At 47.8% G+C, this 19,745-nt stretch overlaps 1 protein-coding gene across 1 annotated transcript; it reads left to right on the forward strand.

Moving 5' to 3' along the window:
- The first annotated feature begins 935 nt into the window (after positions 1–935).
- LOC130482914 (cilia- and flagella-associated protein 299-like) lies at positions 936–16,178 on the forward strand. Its single transcript, XM_056855791.1, has 3 exons — positions 936–1,055; positions 5,773–5,903; positions 16,124–16,178. Exons 1-3 carry the CDS (start codon positions 936–938, stop codon positions 16,176–16,178), a joined length of 306 nt encoding a protein of 101 aa, XP_056711769.1.
- Positions 16,179–19,745: the final 3,567 nt, after the last annotated feature.

Genomic DNA, 19,745 nt, shown 5'->3' on the forward strand with positions numbered 1-19,745 from the left:
ATACATAGTAATAGGGAATACGATGGCATGAATTAATCTAGTCTTGGTGGCCAGTGACACATCCTTACACTTCAAAATATTTTCTAGCTGCCCTTCCCAGTCTCAATCTCCTTCTGATTTCCCAAGCTCATACCCTGCCAGAAATTTTGTCAGTCTTTAAGGTGCTACTCAATCAAGGAAGCCACAGCCTTCAGTTTGCAAGATCTGAGCCAGGCTGTCAAAGATAGGACATTTTGGAGGACTTTCATTCATAGTTCACAGCGGGTAGCCGTGTTAGTCTGTTTGCAGTAGTCAAAAAGGGCAAGAGTCCAGTAGCACCTTAAAGACTAACAAAAATATTTTCTGGTATCATACCCTACCAGAAAATATTTTTGTTAGTCTTTAAGGTGCTACTGGACTCTGGCCCTTTTCTACTAGCTGTATCTGAAGAAGTGAACTGTGGCGCACGAAAGCTCATAACCCTACCAGAAAATATTTTTGTTAACCTTTAAGGTGCTACTGGACTCTTGCCCTTTCATTCATAGGGTCGCCATGAGTCGGAAGCGACTTGACGGCACTTAACACACACACACAAGGTGCTACTGGACTCTGGCTCACTTCTGCCTCCCTAAAATGCTATTTTTGCCACGCGCTGCTCTCTTCCCGCTTCGGGGTGGAGCCCCCGCCGACGGGGCGGGGTCGAACTCCGGAGCGAGACGCGATTGGGCGCGCAGGGGCCGGTGGGCGGGGCCGCCCGGCGAGCCGTTTCATCCTTTGCTCTGCCTGGAAGGGAGGCGGGAGGGCGGAGTCGAGGCGGGAGGGGCGGGGAGCCGGGGGCGTGGCCCACGGCAGCGGCCGTTCGCCGGTTGGCTGACGGGCGGGAAGGTGGGCGGAGCTCCGTTGCTGGGGACGGTTGCCATGGACGCCGCGGCCTGGAGCGGCGTGGCCGGGCCAGCATGGCGGGCGCGGAAGGCGACGACGGCGGGGCCGCCTTGGACCACATCGTCACCCAGTTCAACACCTACGAGGATTATCTGGACTCGCAGATCACCACGCAGGACCTCTATTACTTGGAGGTGAGGCCTCGGAGCTCTCCAGCCCCGGGAGGAACTGTGGCCCCTGAAGCACAGGGTGCTTCTGAACATGTGCAGAGTGCGTCCTCCCCTCCCCCCCCACGTTACTGAGCGATGGGGAAGGAAATTTCATGGCAGAGCACGCGCAAGTACTGCCCTTAGACGTGGTAGCCGCCACCACCGCTTCACTTTTTTTTAGATGTGCAAAGTAGTGTGACGGCAGGTAGACTTCCCCTGACTATGGAAGATCCACTGATTTAGCAATTTGTAATAATCTCTTTTCCTTTCTGTAAATGTACTAGGACAGCAAGGGAATAGCTTGTTGCTGGGCAGGATGTCTCTGTGGGGCAAGAGTCATGGAGGGTTACAGTAAACCATAACAAGAACTGGGTGAAACTATTACTCCACTGCCGCCTCGATGTCTGGAGTGTTATCAGTCTACCCTGAATGTTGATGGGTTGTCATATCTTGAATTTGGATAAATATCCCTTCCTCAGTATGATCGGGGCTCAGAGATTTCTGCCCATTAGGGCCTCTGAGTCAGCAGCTACAAATAAACTGTTTTCTTGAAATAACGATCCCAGGTCTCTCTCTCCCCCCACGAACCCTTGTTTACCATATCAGTAGGGTTGCCAACCTTCAGGTATTGGGGGAGAAACAGACACCCCTGTACTAGTATTGGGGAAATTAGGAAATCAGTACAGGAGCGAAATCAAATTTGAGGTGCAAAAATATCTTTATATGCTACTGTGTCTAACCTTATACATCAATATTCTAAATCACCTATAAAATGTATACAACACACAAATACAACAGTAAAACAAACATACAGTCAACCACCTCAAAGGTGAAGGAAGAAAGGGAACAGTTCATATATGACGTGTCTCGGAGAGTACAAACATCATTCTTCTGCGCTCTTCTCAATGCAAGTAGGTAGGAGAATATCAATATTCGATGAGGAAAAAATTCATGGGGGATATGGCCGTTTCAAATTCTTTGAATATGAATTCTTCATCAGTCCTTTCTACAATAAATTTCCTCTTATATTGCACATCTTAATAATATTTCAAAGTGCGGGATACATGTTGCTTCCCACAAGGGGTAAGATTCAAAAGTGTAGCCATCAGGTATTAGCAGGAGATCTCCTGCTGTTGCAACTGATCTCCAGCTGATAAGAGATCATGGCAGCTTTGGCAATTGGACTCTATGGCATGAATGAATGAATTTATTTTTACGGCATTAGCTAGAACAAACTGCCCCCCAAAACCTCCCGCCGGTTACTAAGAGGAACCTGGCAACCCGAGCGCAAAGGTGTGCGTCTATAATTTATAAGTCTTTGCCGGCAGTGCGTGAATGTGACATGCAAGTGGTCTGCCGGCTTGGTTGCAGCCCCATTTGTTTCTTTCGTTGCGTTTTCACCCTGGTGTTTGGCCAAAAGCACAAGTTTGACTCAAAAGTGGTATACAGTAATCAAAACTAAAAATATCAAGGGAATTATAGTTATTTTCTCTGTGTGTTTGTATAACTGAATTGATTCCATGCACTGGTAATTGACATTGGTGAGGCAGCGTGGTGGAGAGGCAGCGGCATCTGCAGTTAAAAGGACTAAACAGTAGGTGATTGATTGAATGAATTCATAGGCTCCCCTTTCCTGGCCAAGCCAGGCTCAGAGCGGCTAACAACCTTATTAAAACAATTTAAAACAATCCAAAAACATTCAACAATAATTACAGCTACAAAACAGCATTAAAACCAGGTGCCCTTAACTATGGGAGCTAGCATGGTGTAATGGTTAAGAGCAGTGGACTCTGATCTGGAGAACCAGGTTTGATTCCCCACTCCTTCACATGAAGGCAGCTGGGTGACCTTGGGCTAGTCACTCTCTCTCAGTCCCACCTACCTCACAGGGGTGTCTGTTGTGGGGAGGGAAAGGGAAGGTGATTGCAAGCCAGTTTGATTCTTCCTTAACTGGTAGAGAAAGTCAGCATATAAAAACCAACTTTTCTTCTTCTGTGTGAAAGACCTCTACCTGAGACCTTGGAGAACTGCTGCCAGTCTGACAATACTGATCTTGATGGACCGACAGTCTGATTCAGTGTAAGGCAGCTTTGTAGTTGTGTATGTGTAACTTCTAGCCCAGCAGCAATGTCAAAGTTTGTTTCTTTAAAAAAGCTCCTTCCTGCTTCCAGGAGCTCATTTGCATTACTACAGTCAAAACTGGCCAACAGGTCTTATCTTAATCCTAAAGTCACCTGGGAACTGTAGTTTTGAAAAGATGCTAATGGTTCTGCCTCAGCGCTCTGTACTGGATCTACAATTTTCTAGAATTCCAGCAAGGAAAGCTGGTGCAGCAAAACAGCTTTAAGCTCACACTGCAGCAACTTTAATGTTTATTTCTATTTCTGCTGTATTTGTTCAACACTCTTGCCCAGCTCTTCAGCCTACAAGGTGTGCTCACAGTGGATTGTAGCTTTGTTTAAGATATTGATGTCCCACCTCGTGACTCAAGACGCTGTAGCGCGATACAATAGACACTGTAGTGTGATACAATATCCAATAGCTATTGGATATGAAAGAGGACTCCTGTGCCGTTAGCTGTCTGGAAGTGTCAATTTTTGACTGGTGTGGCTTCTCAGGGCTTAATGCTACAGGGGTGAGAACCTGCTGTGGCTGAAGCAGTCAAGTCAGCATTCAGGGCTGGTTGGCTGCCTGTTTGTTTTTCGTGGTGGTTGTTCAGTCAGTGGGGCCTTAACTCCAAATCCTCCTCACTCCTGTTGGTGTGCGCAGGGTCAGCATCTCGGCTGGCCTGCTTGGCGCTCTTTGTCTCCCCCCCCCCCACACACACACTTTTGACCCCTAAAAGCTCTTGAAAACACATGAAGCTGCCTTATACTGAATCAGACCCTTGGTCCATCAAGGTATTTTCTACTGAGACCGGCAGCAGCTCTCCAGGGTCTCAGGCAGGGGTCTTTCACATCACCTAGTAGTACCTTTAACTGGAGATGCCTGATTGAGCCTGGGACCTTCTGCATGCCAAGCAGATGTTCTACCAATGAGCTACAGTTCCTAGGATTCCCTGAAAACTAAGAAGGATAGTTTGTTGAGAATTCTTTGTTAGCTACACCTTGACTTAGCTCACGGAACTGAACATATGAAGCTGCCTTATACTGAATCAGACCCCTGGTCCATCAAAGTCAGTATTGTCTACTCAGACCAGCAGCGGCTCTCCAGGGTCTCAGGCATGTAGTGCATTTGCGCTTTCTCAAGATGCTGCATTGGCCTAATGATGTTGTCAAATCAACTACCTCTAAGACCAGAACAGCTTCCTGTGTTATGTGCTTAGCAGTGTCCCGGTTGTGCAGAAACCTTTGCGTTCTGCCTCACAGAGATCAATCAGTAGGATCGGGCTCTGCAGCTGCTATGTGGACGTTTCCGGTTGTCCCTCCTGCACGCGCAGCAAGCACGCTGGAGCAGCACTGCGGTGATGCTCTCTCGGCAATGCTGTTTGTGTGGCGACCGCCTCTTGGGTGCCCTGCTGCCTGTGTTACCCAGCCTAAAAAGGATCGGGGAACTGAGTCAGCTTTGCATGTTGTTCTTTAAGGCTGCCACTAGGTGGGAATGTTCTTTCACTTTTGAGGCCACGGAAAGCAGAAGCTGTGCAGTGGAATGGGTTGGCATGAATCTGCGTGTGTGTTAAGTCACTGTGCACAAAGTGTGTGCTTGATAACTTTGCCCTGGTTCCAGGGCCAGCGTCAGTATACCCTAGGGTTGCCAACCTCCAGGTCCTAGCTGGAGATCTCCTGCTATTACAACCGATCTCCAGCCGATAGAGATCTGTTCCCTTGGAGAAAATGGCCGCTTTGGCAATTGGACTCTATGGCATTGAAATCTCTCCCCAAACTCTGCCCTCCTCAGGCTCCACCCCCAAAATCTTCCCCCAGTGACAAAGAGGGGCATGGCAACCCTAGTATACCCTCAGGTGGGGCAGCTGCCGGTGCCCAGGGCTTCTGGCAGGGCCTGCTGCCCCTTCTGACCCCCGACATGACCTTTTCCTGCAAGCTCACTTGTGAGTGCTCTGCCACCCTTGCTCCCAGCTGCACAAGCTGCCCAGAGCCACCAGGGAACAGGCTGGGAGCAGCGCAGAGGGCTATAGGCTTGCCAACCTCTAGGTGGTAGTGGGAGAGAGGGGAGGGGCTGTGGCTCAGTGGTGGAGACTCTGCTTGGCATGCAGAAGGTCCCAGGTTCAATCCCCGATATCTCCAGTTAAAGGGACTAGGCAAGTAGGTGATGTGAAAGGCCTCTGCCTGAGACCCTGGAGAGGAGCCGCTGCCATCTGAGTAGACAATACTGACTTTGATGGACCAAGGGTCTGATTCAGTATAAGGCAGCTTCATGTGAGATCTCTATTACATCTGATCTCCAGGTGGCAGAGATCAGTTCCCCTGGAGAAAACAGCCACTTTGGATGGGAGACTCTTTGGCATTATACTCCACTGAAGTCCGTCCCCTCCCCAAACCCAGCCCTCCACCCCCAAAATCTCCAGGTATTTCCCAACCTGGAGCTGGCAACCCAGATGGCTGTGAGCAAGGGCAGTGGTGGGGAGTGGTGGTGGAAGCGTATTAACAGGCCTGGCAAAAGTGAAGCGTCCTTTCATTGAGTTTTGGATGACGGTCCACTGGCACTTAGCTCTTTCCTCTGATCCAGTCCCTTCTCTCCTCAGAATGAAGAAATGGCCCGCCAGCTGGTGGAGCTGGGCTTCCGAGGAAGCGGAGAAGTGCTGAAAAGGGAAGACTTCATAGCAAGGAAATTAGCCGCGGAGGTTTCCCGGCTCTCCGAAAGACACCAGCAAAAGTAAGCGACCTTTGTGTGTGTGTGTGTGTGTGTGTGTGTGAGAGCTAATGAGCCATATCGTGAGATTAGGGAAAGGGGAATAGAGGCTGACTCGAAATGCAACCGGCGAGACCGTTTAAAATCAGAGTGTGAAAAGATGACAGAATCTTGAGGAACTGGGAATCGAATTCTTCGCTTTGCGCTGGACTTTAAAGAAATAAATTCCAAATTCATGGCCTCCATCTGGTGTTGCTGAGTGTTCCAAAAGGCTGTAACAGAATTATTGGGTGGTGTGGGGAAATGGAATAAATACTGTAAAGCCTGCGGGAGAACGATGTACCCACCTTTAAAGGAGGCTGCCTGTTGTTTCTGTGCACTCTGGGCTTTCTTCCTCCAAGTTAGCGTCTGCTGGAGATGAGTAATTCTCATGTATTGAACTTGACTGGATCATCCATTTGCAGAGGTGCAGCAAAATTACCCAGTCATAGCAGGCTGCCTGTTTTGTCTATCCATCAATTGGAGATCCTTTACTTTTAACTTTTAGTAGAAAGGAGCAAGAGTCCAGTAGCACCTTAAAGACTAACAAACTTTCCGACAGGGTATATGAGCTTTCTTGAGCCACAGCTCATTTCTTCAGATACAGCTAGACTGTGAGTCCATCTATCCTTAGGTAGAGTGAATTAGACACAAGGGCAATTGAAATGTCAAAAGCAAGTAAATGACAGCAGCAGGCGTGAATGGATTAGGTGTGATATGCAGAGGGGTTGTAGGCATGGAGAAATCAGCCTCGGTAATGAGACAGGAATCCCAGATCTCTATTAAGTCCTGGAGAATGCATAGTCTTGAGCTTAATTAATAGTTGTAATTCCGCAGTCTCTTTCTAATCTCCCTTTGAAATCCCTTTGTAAGAGAATTGCTACTCCTAAATCAGCAACTGAATATCCTGGAAGGTTAAAAGGTTCCCCCACTGGTTTCTGAATGTTGTGGTTTCTGATGTCAGACTTATATCCATTCAATCTTTGTCACAGGGACTGGCCCGTTTTTACTTTATTTTAGTTTTTACTTTTACTTTATTTTAGACTTATACCCCTCCCCTCCCCTGGGTCGCAGGGCTCGGGGCAGCTCACAACAGTTCAATAAATCATTCAACAACGACAAAGCATACAAAATCTTAAAAATATAAGATAGTAAAATGATATCGTAAAAGATATCAAACTGAAGCAACATCAACTGGCACCCGGCAACCTCCATCCCAGACTGCTGTCAAAGCCACACGGCACCGCTGATAAGGTGGGAAAATGGCCTCGACTGTCCTCAACAGAATGCCTAATAGAACAACTCCATCTTACCAGCCCTATGTTGCTCTATTTAAAATGCAAGTGTATATTGCTTTTACAGCTGTGGCTCCACCCCCGCCCTGACCTGGATAGCCCAGGCTAGCCCAATCTTGTTAGATCTTGGAAGCTAAGGAGGGTCAGCCCTACTTTGTACTTGAATGGGAGACCGCCAAGGAACACCAAAGTTGCTACGCAGAGTCAAGCAATGACCAACCACCTCTAAATGCCTCTCGCCTTAAAAACCTTATGGGGTTGCTTACAAGCCCCTTCCCCTCCCTGTGAGGTAGGTTGGGCTGAGAGACCCTAGACAATAAAGCCATTTTAATTTGTCATCTAAGAGAATGTCTCTAGGGAGGGTGTACCACGATTGGAGTTCTGCCACTGAGAAGGTCCATGGTTGCCACCTGTCTAACCTCTGGTGGTCGGGGCTCTCGGAGCAGAGCCGCTGATGAGGAAAAGAGCAGCTGTGTATGGGAGAAGGCAGTCCTTCGGATATCCCGGTCTCAGTCCATTGAGAACCTGCTAGGTCAAGATTGGCAGTGGAAATAAACTGGGAATGAATGAAGATCTTTCAGCGCCAGTGGAATACATGAACACATGAAACATGTTTTTAAGCAGAAGCTAGAAGGCCATCTGTCAGCAATGCTGATGCTATGACCTTAGGCAGATCGTGAGAGGGAGGGCATCTTGGCCATCTTCTGGGCATGGAGTAGGGGTCACTGGGTGTGTGTGGGGGGAGGTAGTTGTGAATTTCCTGCATTGTGCAGGGGGTTGGACTCGATGACGCTAGTTGTCCCTTCCAACTCTATGATTCTATGAAATCCAGGCTTTCCAGGGAGGCAAGGAAGGGCTCAAGCCAGCAGGCCAACCAAACAAGAAACAGTGGAGTCAAAGAGGTGGCCTCTGCCATTGCTAGATGTGCAGGGTAAGAATGTTTGCCTGCAACAGGAGGGCATCTGAAAATTTTTCCACTGGGTTTAAAAAAACAAAAACCAAAAACCGCACACCTGAGATCCTCTGCTGGTTCTTCCTGTCACAGCACACGTGAATCAGCCGCTTGCCTCTACATTCCTGCATCTTTCTACATGCCTGAAGAACACCTGGATATTTGTGATACAGTTTTCCGAAAGCCACGGATGTCTGTGCAGTTGCCAGGTTGCTTTGCATAGGACAGCTGTTCCTTACGGCAAAGATATCGGGGAGCAGACCGCCGGTCTTTCTGATTCATCCTTTAGCTGAGCCTGCACCGGTGTGGGAAGCCTAGGACAGGCTTATCCCGTAGCTTCTGATGAGGCTGAATGCCGATATAAGTGGTTGGAGAACAGAATATTAGGAAAAAATTCCTAATAATAGGGAATTCTAATACCATTTTTAATGTCATTTATGGATCAGCTGGAACTTGAATTTAGAGCCATTGGTTTTGTGATGAGCCGCTTACGGCTTTCAAGCAAAGGCAAGGAGGGCAGCAGCTTCATCCTCAGTATGTTTGCCAGCTCTGGGTTGGGGATAGGGTTGCCAACCTCCAGGTCCTAGCTGGAGATCTCCTGCTATTACAACTGATCTCCAGCTGATAGAGATCAGTTCCCCTGGAAAAAATGGCCGCTTTGGTGATTGGGCTCTATGGTATTGAAGTCCCTCCCCAACCCCCGCCCTCCCCAGGCTTCGCCCCAAAAACCTCCTGTTGGTGGTCAAGAGGGACCTTGCAACCCTAGTGGAGAAATATCTGGAGATTTTAGGGTGGAGCCTGAAGAGGGCGGGGCTTGGGGAGGGACTTCAATGGGGTCTAATGCCATAGAGTCCACCTTCCAAAGCGGCCATTTTCTCCAGGGGAGATGGTCTCTGTCGCCTGGAGATCAGTTGTAATAGCGGGAGATCTCCGGCCACCATCTGGAGGAGTGCCACCCTACTGGTCAGTCTTGTTTACTCTGACCGGCAGTGGCGCTCCAGGGTCTCAGGCAGAGGTTCTTCACAGCACCTGCTACTGGCTTCTTTTAGCTGGAGATGCCGGGGATCGAACCTGGGATATCCTGCATGCAAAGCAGATGCTCTGCCACCTCCCCTTTCTGTGCTCAGCTGCCTACATCTTGCTGGTGACAAGAAACTCGTAGTATTCTTATGAACCTTTCTCTTGCCAATGATGTCAAACAACCTTTCCATCTCAGGTGATGCATACCTTTCATACTATGGGATTTCCCTCTGCCTTGGAGTGGTGCATGTGTATTTCAGTACTGGGTACAGCTTATTGAGAAATCTTTCCCCCGGCTACATTTGCAGAAGAAGAAGAAGAAAAAGAAAAAGAGTTGGTAACCCTACCCCGGGACCCAGAGCAGCTTACAGCATCCTCCTCCTCCTCCTCCATTTTAGCTTCACAACAACTGCCTTGTGAGGTAGAAGAAGAGTTGGTTTTTATATGCTGACTTTCTCTGCCACTTAAGGGAGAATCAAACCGGCTTACAATCACCTTCCCTTCCCTGCAACAGACACCCTGTGAGGTGGGTGAGGCTGAGAGAGTGTGACCAGTCCAAGGTCGCCCAGCTGGCTTCATGTGTAGGAGCAGGGAAACAAATCCAGTTCACCAGATTAGCCTCCGCCCCTCATGTGGAGGAGTGGGGAATCAAACCCGGTTCTCACGATCAGAGTCCATTTCTCCAAACCACTTAACCACTATACCGCCCTGGCTCCATATTTTGAAGGACTTCCATATTTTACTGCTGCTTACTGTCTGCCCTCGGGAGGAGAGGCTGGGATCTAATGCCTTATTCTGAAGCAGGAAAGAGGAGGGGAGACGAAACAGTGCAGTTGAAATGATGTGCCCTTGACGTTAGGTAGACCGGGAAGCCTTTCAGTTTGTAGCATGCACGCACTCTCTCTCTCACACACACATACACACACACAAAGCCCTTCCCTTGAAAAACATATGGAGTCCAGAAGCCCTTTCTGATGACTCTAAATGTTCTTGTCCTTAACATGTTTACTTTTAATACAATATTAAGTCGGCTTTTGAAAAGCTCCAGGTGTGTTTGGGTAGCTCACTGCAACTGGATTTGTTACGTTAGCAGCAATGTTTTTGCACCTGGAAAGGGGCAGTGATAATCAACATCCTTGGCCTTAAAGAATAAATTGCTCCTGTTCCCTTTCCCCCCTCCCCTTTCCCTTCCCTGCTTTTAAATTTTTGTATGGTTTGGTGGAAAGGCCTCTGGAATAAAGGGCATTTGTTTAAATAGGTATTGCAAAATATTGCTCTTTTGTAAAGAACTGTTTGTGTGCGTGTGTGTTTGGCAACATTCTCAAAGCAGGCAAAAGTTCAGGAAACACTTTGCCTGCGAAGTCCTTTAGCTTCTGGATCTACTGGCAAAAAGGGTGCGATGTGTGTTGACCTAGCTATGTAATAAGGCAAGGGGTCAGCCGGCCTGGCCGTCTTTGTGGGGCTTTCTTGTTCTTCTTTGCATGCTTGCCAGTTCCAGAGGCAAACGAGGGATAGGATGAGGGAGGGGCCTTGGCCCAATGGTAAAGCATCTGCTTGGCAAGAAGAAGGCCCCAGGTTCAATCCCTGGCATCTCCAGTTAAAGGATCAGGCAGCAGGTGATGTGAAAGACCTCTCTGACTGAGACCCTGGAGAGTTGCTGCCAGTCAGAGTTGTCAATGCTGACCTTGATGGTCCTCTGGTTCGATTCATTATAAGGCAACTTCATGTGTCCATAGGGTTGCCAGCTCCAGGTTGGGAAATATCTGGAGATTTTGGGGGCAGAGCCTGAGGAGGGCTGGGTTTAGAGAGGGGAGGGACTTCAATGCCATAGAGTCCAATTGCCAAAGTGGCCATTTTCTCCAGGGGAACTGATCTCTATCAGCTGGAGATCAGTGGTAATAGCGGGAGATCTCTAGCCACCACCTGGAGATTGGGAACCCTATGTGTCCATGAGTATCATGCAGCGGGACCTGACTTCACCTCTTTCAGTCCTTGTATGGCATGTGGCCCTTGAGGTAGTTTGGGGATAGGTTTAGTCCACAATTGCAAAGACTGACTGTGAAATTGTCTGCAGTTTATCTTTTCAAGGAAAGGTGAAGCCACTAAAGGTTTCAGCATCTAAATGATCTTGGATAGCAGATTCGAGTCCAGGAGCTCTTTAAAGACCAACAAAATCTTGTATTGTTTTCTTCTCCTTCTTCTTCCTCCTCTTCGTCCTCTTCTTCACATGAAGCTGCCTTACACTGAATCAGATCCTTGATCCATCAAAGTCAGTATTGTCTTCTCGGACTGGCAGCAGCTCTCCAGGGTCTCAGGGAGAGAAAGGTCTTTCCCATCACCTATTTGCCTAGTCCCTTTAACTGGAGATGCCGGGGATTGAACCTGGGACCTTCTGCATGCCAAGCAGATGCTCTAGCACTGAACCACGGCCTCTCCCCAATTCTCCCTTCTCTGACTAGAGGTCTACCTTGGTATCTCTTGTCTTAGCTCCTTTCAGCTTTGCACTGATGTTTACGTCAGTGGTGCTGACTCTCAATATGCGTCTAGCCTATATTCCGTGCACTAAAAATCTGATATTGGTGCTGGTGTAGCAGCAAACCTTCCATGGCATTGATGCTCAGGAAAACGGTACCTGCATCCCCTGTGAAATGATATAATTTCTGTCTTGTCTGGAGGAAGATGGTTGGTTCCCAGTTCTCAGTTCATTCCCAGTTCCTGATTCACATTTCCTAGTTCCTGGATGATATTGAGGACAATTTAAAAGCTCTGCACTCGAAAAGAAAGTTTAAGTAAAGGTAAGGGTCCCCCGTGCAAGCACCGGGTCATCCCTGACTTACGGGGTGACGTCACATCCTGACGTTTACTAGGCAGACTTTGTTTACGGGGTGGTTTGCCAGTGCCTTCCCCAGTCATCTTCCCTGTACCCCCAGCAAGCTGGGTACTCCTTTTACCGACCTCGGAAGGATGGAACGCTGAGTCAACCTTGAGCCGGCTACCTGAAACCAGCTTCCGTCGGGATCGAAGTCAGGTTGTGAGCAGAGCTTGGACTGCAGTACTGCAGCTTACCACTCTGCGCCACGGCAGGGGACTGCGCCCTCCAAGAGGGTGCATGCTGAGTCCTGGTCCAAAGTCCAGTTATTGAGCCAGCTGCTCCCAAGTGGGGTGCCCCCAGGACAAATGCACATACAGACACTGAGGCTCAGCTGCACCCCAAAACAATCTTTGGACCACCCCACATCAACTGGGAACTGGGAACGAACTGGGAACCAACTTCAGCCTCCTCTTGTCTGGCATGATTTAAATCTAACTCTTTGTGCAACATTGTTGTTGCGTATCCTGCCAGAGTGCAAATAATAGAACAGTTACTTAGTGGACTGAATTTAAGTAAAGGAAGCTTGCATTTTGTTTGTAAATGCTTCTGGGATTACCCCTTCCCCCAGATACAAAAACCATGGCCGCCTGCCCAATTTTACTTGAGGACGGCTTCCCTAAACGTGGCTGGGTTGGATCAGCGACCCGCCTATATCGCAGTCCCGCTGGCGTGTGACTGCCCCTTTCCCCATTTCTCTGTGGGCCATTTCCTCAAGCTGTTATTGATAGCAGATCACTTGAGCAGATCTCAAGCGAACGTGTAGTGTTATTTAAAGCCTGTCTCTTCAGTTACTGTTTGTTCTGCCTGCAGGTCCTGTAGCCAAACTTTTAGAGGTTTGGCGGATTCATTCCGCAGTATAGTGCTTTTTCCACTAGCCTTTTCAGCATGGTGTAATACATTCAGGGGCCGAGAAGAAAAAAACCTTTTGGTCTCATAACGGTATCTCTTTAGTGTTGGTTGTGTGGCGCTTTCCAAAAAATGGGGAGGTTATTGCATGTCACGGCGCTAGAACGTGTTCCCATTGTTCTTGGCCTGGAGGTAACTTTTTTTCCTCTACAAAGCTGCCTAATTATTCCCTTGCCTTGATCACTGGTTATGGAAGACGATGACACTTCATCTTCTTTGCCAGATGTTTTGCTAAAGATAGCCGCCATGCAGTCGATCCTGATTTAAAATGCAGAAAAATAAACCGAAATGTTGGGCTATTGTCCTCTAAACTTCCAGGTGAGGGACAGGTGCCAAGCCCATCAGTCATTCCTCTCTGCATTTGCAGAAACAGTAAGCGGCAGGTCTACACTTGTGCGGTTTCTCCCCCCCCCCTTGAGCTCCTGTCTCTGTCTGATTTTTAAACCCTATCCATCCTCCAAGGAAGTCAGAGTGGCGTACGATGTTCTCATCTCCTTGATTCTCACATCACCCCTGTGAAGTAGGCTAGGCTGAGAGATGGTGGCTGGCCCGGGAAGCTTCCTGGCGGAAGGGGGATACTACACTACCCCAACCGCACCCCACTTGGCTCTCCTTTTCCTCTGTATTTATACAGCGCCGAGTGTCATGCTTTACCATGGCCAGTCCAGGTTGCTTTATTCTCTAAAGACAAATAGTTTCTATCTGTTTGTCGCGACTAGATTTCATAAGTCTTCTCCCCATCCCACACATCTCCAGTTCTGCAGTAGTAAGAACTTTTTGCCAGTTCAAGGGAACACAGTGCTGAAATACATGTCCCATTCATTTCACTTAGCATAAGGTAGCTCTTTTGAGAGAAAAAAACTTGTTTGAGCTTCTGGAAGTATATCTGTAGCGCAAGAAAGACAACTTGCATGGAACATGGGAGGGGCTGTGGCTCAGTGGTAGAGCATCTGCTTGGCATGCAGAAGGTCCCAGGTTCAGTCCCCGGCATTTCCAGTTAAAGGGACCAGGCAAGCAGGTGATGCGAAAGACCTCAGCCTGAGACCCTGGAGAGCCGCTGCCGGTCTGAGTAGACAATACTGACTTTGATGGACCAAGGGTCTGATTCAGTAGAAGGCAGCTTCATGTGTTCATGTGTGAACATTGAGGACGCTGTCTTTTATTTCGTTCTCTTGTTAAATTTGAGTTTTTATAATTTTACTCTGGTTGTATGTGTTTGTATAAATGATATAAAATATTGTTAGCCGCTGTGAGCCTGAGTTGTCGGGAAAGAGTGGGCTAAAAATTAAAAAAAATAACTAACAAAAACAGTCCCTGGGTTTACATGTGAGGCAGAACTCAGGTTCTGGACTACATCATCAGCTCGTGGGGGCAGAAGGGAATGTCTTAGTATCATAGAATCATAGAGTTGGAAGGGACCACCAGGGTCATTTAGTCCAACCTCCTGCACAGTGCAGGGAATTCACAACTGCCTCCCCCCACACCCCCAGTGATCCCTACTCCAAACAACACAGGAAATCAACAGCCCTTCCTTATCATTGACTGCCCTTAGCACCTGTGGGTCAATCTTTATTAAAACAGTCATAGACCAGCACAGCTCTTCACAATTTACCTCCAGAACCACTGAAGTTGGAGGTATGTTCCTCTGGAGCTGAATGGCATACATGCACTTGTCACAATCTGATGGTGCTACAGCATCCACAATTTTAAAAATCCACTGGCCATGGATGTGTATATCTTGTGTTCAAGAAAACAGAATTTTGCACCAAGGATGTTTACCTTTTTCATCAGGAAATGTGGAATTTTATCATTTGCAAATTAGACAAATGCATGTCTTTGTCTCAAGGACACCAGATACACTTGTGCAGATAAATGGAACTTGCAGAACCCTTTGTATTACACTCTAACCACAGATTTACACAAATTGTAAAACAGTTATTTGCACAATTGTTATAAGCTATTTGTACTACCCATTAAGATTGTTGGTATACTGAGGTTCTTAGCAGTGTCTGGCAGATTCTATGGGCTGCCGCACAAAACTTTGCCGTTCCTGCTGTGTAAAAAATATAGGTAAAGGTCCTCTGTGCAAGCACCCATGGGGTGATGTCACATCCTGACGTTTACTAGGCAGACTTTGTTTACGGGGTGGTTTGCCAGTGCCTTCCCCAGTCATCTTTCCTTTAGCCCCAGCAAGCTGGGTATTCATTTTACCAACCTCGGAAGGATGGAAGGCTGAGTCAACCTTGAGCCGCAACTGACTCCCATTGGGATCTAACTTAGGTCATGAGCAGAGCTTGAACTGCAGTACTGCAATTTAAAAGCCTACCCCTCTGCGCCATGGGGCTCATTCCTGCTGTGTAACCTGTGGATTTCCATCTCTAAGTGACATTTTGGTATATCCTGGATCTCAGTGGCACCTGTTTGTTGAAATTAAATCAAAAGAGTTTTTGATTTACAAAGAATTTTCTATCCGTTAGAGCGGTTCCTCAGTGGAACAGGCTTCCTCGGGAGGTGGTGAGCTCTCCTTCCCTGGAGGTTTTTAAGAAGAGGCTAGATGGCCATCTGTCAGCAATTGATTCTATGACCTTAAGTAGATGATGAGATGGAGGGCATCTTGGCCATCTTCTGGGCATGGAGTAGGGGTCACTGTGTGTGGGGGGGGGCTGGTAGTTGTGAATTTCCTGCATTGTGCAGGGGGTTGGACTCGATGACCCTGGTGGTCCCTAACAACTCTATGATTCTATGGTCAGAGGTAGACTGCCGTTACGCGGTCATAGCTTTTGTGATTTGTTGGCTTGCACGCTCGCCGGAATTATATATATATTTTTTCCGGGTTTTTGGGAAAGGGAGCTGAGATTCTCGCCATGCTGAACTCCGTGTAGGTGCGGTCATGCCATAGACACAGCAGGGCCGAAACCGAGCTGTAAACATTCTAAGCCTCGCAGGCATCCGCAGGGTTTCGTTGGGCGGCTGCCAGCCTGTGGTGTTTGCGCTAACTGTAAAAGCAGCTCCTGGGGCCACCGAATGGCTTATTAGGTAACACCCACTCGCAAACAACGTGCTGAATAAAGTGATATTTTAAAGGAGGGCGCTGTGTAACAAAGCAGCCCCATCTCTGAAAATGCAGGGCATTATCTCTCTCGGTATTCTGTTACCGCAGGTGCGCAGCGGCTCCCTATCGGAGGCCTGCGGTGGGCGAGATGGCTATGAATTGAGCGCGGTTCTATTTATACACCTGCCCCCACAAAAGATTCCAAAGGTGGAAAGGATGCCAGAGAAGGGGGGAAAGCAAGGAATCAGCTCCCCGCCGCCCTGACACAGTAATAAATTTAATCTCTTCCCTAGGGGAATATCCAGTGGAAGGGTACAAGCAATCCTCCAAAACAGCTTAACTACTACTCCAGAGGTGCAGGTGTTCGAAGTCCTGTTTCAAGGATGTTTACGCATCGATTCCTGCTGCTTTTGAAATGCTTCTGAGGTTGCTTTCAGAAGCTAGCAGAAGTACCATCTGCCTTTTTCTGTTTGGTCAAAACGGAGAGGGGGAGATGCACGCTTTGCGACAATTCTGTCCTGACGATTTTTCCATTGCCCGTTTCAACCGTTCCATCTGTTTAATCTCAAATCACAGCACATTTTAATAATTCATAGCCTATTTCTGATGTGGTCACAGACTTCCACTGGTTGTGAGAGAAGAAGAGGTGGTTTTTATATGCCAACTTTCTCTGCCACTTAAGGAAGAATCAAACCGGCTTACAATCACCTTCCCTTCCCCTCTCCACAACAGACACCCTGTGAGGTAGGTCGGGCTGAGAGAGTTCTAAGAGAACTGTGACTAGCCCAAGGTCACCCAGCTGGCTTCACATGTAGGAGTGGGAAGACAAATCCGGTTCACCAGATTAGCCTCTGCCGCTCATGTGGAGGAGTGGGGAATCAAACCCGGTTCTCCAGATTAGAGTCCACTGCTCCAAACCACCGCTCTTAACTACTACACCACACTGAGCATTTGTGTGGGCATGACTTTATGCTTCCTCCTTGTCCCAGTGTGATCTGGGAAGAAGGGAGTTCGGAAAGTGTGTGGTTGAAGGAGACACTCATATGTGTCCTGCTGTGTTCTTCTTCTGAGGCCTACTTTACCCCAGTTCATAGATCCTCAAATACTGCAGCAAGCTGGATGCAAATTATGGCACACAGATCTCTGTCTGTTCCCTTATGGAACAGACTGTTAGTGCCTGGTTGCCCAAATTCTCTTCCCCCCCCCCATTTAGGGTTGCCAACCACCAGGTACTAGCTGGAGATCTCCCTCTGTTACAACTGATCTCCAGCCAACTGATCTCCAGTTGTGTGTGTGTGTTAAGTGCCATCAAGTTCCTTCCAACTCGTGACCCTATGAATCAGTGTCCTCCAAAATGTCCCATCTTTGACAGCCTTGCTCAGATCTTGCACATTTAGGGCTGCAAATTGAGTCAATCCATCTCTTGTTGGGTCTTCCTCTTTTCCTGCTTCCCTCAACTTTTCCTAGCATGACTGTCTTTTCCAGTGACTCTTGTCACTGAATCAGTTGCCCTGGAGAAAATGGCCGCTTTGGCAATTGGACTCTATGGCATTGAAGTCCCTTTCCTCTCCAAACCCTGCCCTACTCAGGCTCTGCTCCCAAAACCTCCCAGCAGTGGTGAAGAGGGACCGGGCAACTCTATGCCAACCTTCAGGTGGTCTATCAAAGAAGAAAACACAGCACAGTGGCCAAGTTGATTACTATGCTAATATAGAGTCAACTTAGCCACCATGCTGTGTTTTCTTCTTTGATAGACAGGCTTAATTCATCACAAAAATATCTTTTTCTAAACCTTCAGGTGGTGGCTGGAGATTTTCTGGGATTACAACTGCTATCTAGACGATAGAGATAATTTCATCTTGAGAAAATGGCCGCTTTGGAAGACCGCTTTGGAAGGTGGACTCTATGGCATTATACACCATTGAAGTTCCTCTCCTCCCCAAACCCCAACCTCCCCAGGCTCCATCCCCCAAATCTCCAGGTATTTCCCAACCCGGAGCTGGCAACCATTCCCAAGTTCCATTGTATCCAACGGGGCTTGTTCCCAAGTAAGAGTGCGTAGGTTTGGAGACGTGGTTTATTAGAAAATTCAGTTTCAGTTGTATATGATAATCCAACATCTCTGTCTTCGTAAATGCGGCCTTGGATTAGTCAGAAGGCATGATCACTGCCTACGAAACCATATTCTGAATCCTAGGTATATTAGTATATCTGCTTTTAGCATTTCTATATACGGTCTCTTTGGAAACCAAACAAATAAAGCCAGAAATGCTCCTATTTTGTTAACCACCAGAGTGCACTTCCAATGGTTTTTTTTTTTTTTTGCAGGCCGTTTTCATGGCACATTCTTTAAAACTAAAGCTGGGAAGGATCTGCCAAAGCAGAAGAAAAGGTTTCCACCTGAGCTGTTCTTGAGAAGTAACTCTGTACTTGGAGTCTGTTTTAGCAACAGCCCGTGATAAAATGTTAAATAGACTTCAGTCCCCTCCCATGTGAAGGGTGTCCAGGTCCCCCCTAGCCGCCAGTGGGGGGGTAGGGTTGCCATATCCAGGTTGGGAAACTACTGGAGGTTTGGGTTAGGATCTTGTTCACTGTGATTGTGATCATCATCTGGGATATTCATATGTATTACGTATTGGGTACTGAAGACACCTTAGTCCAGTGGCTTTCAGTTTGGGGAGGGGCTGTGGCTCAGTGGTAGAGCATCTGCTTGGCATGCAGAAGGTCCCAGGTTCAATCCCCGGCATCTTCAGTTAAAGGGACTAGGCAGGCAGGTGAAGTGAAAGACCTCTGCTTGAGACCCTGGAGAGCTTAGGGAAGGAACTGTTGCTCAGTGGTAGAGCATCTGCTTGGCATGCAAAAGGTCCCAGGTTCAATCCCCGGCATCTCCAGTTAAAAGGACTAGGCAAGTAGGTGATGTGAAAGACCTCCACCTGAGACCCTGGAGAGCTGCTGCCGGTTTGAGTATACAATACTGACTTTGATGGACCAAGAGTCTGATTCAGTAAAAGGCAGCTTCATGTGTTCAATGGTCATGTGTTCAATGTCTTCAATCCCCGGCATCTCCAGGTAAAGGGACAAAGCAAGAAAATGATCTGAAAGACCTCTGCCTGAGACCCTGGAGAGCCGCTGCTGGTCTGAGTAGACAATACTGACTTTGATGGACCGAGGGTCTGATTCAGTATAAGGCAGGTTAATGTGTTTGTTTGTTTTTTAAATTTTTTTATTGGTTTTTTATAATAAATCAAAAGAAAGAAAAAAAAAGAAAAAAAATACATGAAAAAGAAAAAGAGAATAATGTGTTCAGGTCTAGAGCAGTGGTTTCCAAAGTGGGCAGTACCACCCCTGGGGGGGGGATGGGATTACCTAAAGGGCACTAAGAGGCAAGGGGGCAGCAGGGGGGCGCTAGAGGTGGGCCCCTTCAATTGCGTTGTTCACTATTTGACAATAGATCAAGCTAAGGCACCATGCTGGGAGATTTGGTGGAAACCATCAGAATTTTTTCCCAGACTTTGAAGAGCTGGTAATTTGAAGATCCAGAGTGGTATCGGGGTTAAGAGCGGTGGTTTGGAGCGGTGGAGTCTGATCCGGAGAACCGGGTTCGATTCCCCACTCCTTCACATGAGCTGCAGAGGCTAATCTGGTGAACTGGATTTGTTTCCCTACTCCTACACACGAAGCTGTGACTTTGGGCTAGTCACAGCTCTCTCAGCCCCACCTATCTCACAGG

This window comes from Euleptes europaea, chromosome 9 (assembly GCF_029931775.1).
Source record: "Euleptes europaea isolate rEulEur1 chromosome 9, rEulEur1.hap1, whole genome shotgun sequence".
NCBI lineage: Eukaryota > Metazoa > Chordata > Lepidosauria > Squamata > Sphaerodactylidae > Euleptes > Euleptes europaea.

Coding starts and splice junctions, on each gene's coding strand:
- LOC130482914 (XM_056855791.1), top strand. CDS start 936: ATGGCGGGCGCGGAAGGCGACGACGGCGGGGCCGCCTTGGACCACATC. Junction 1,056..5,772: donor AGGACCTCTATTACTTGGAG/GTGAGGCCTCGG, acceptor TTCTCTCCTCAG/AATGAAGAAATGGCCCGCCA. Junction 5,904..16,123: donor TCCGAAAGACACCAGCAAAA/GTAAGCGACCTT, acceptor CTGTTACCGCAG/GTGCGCAGCGGCTCCCTATC.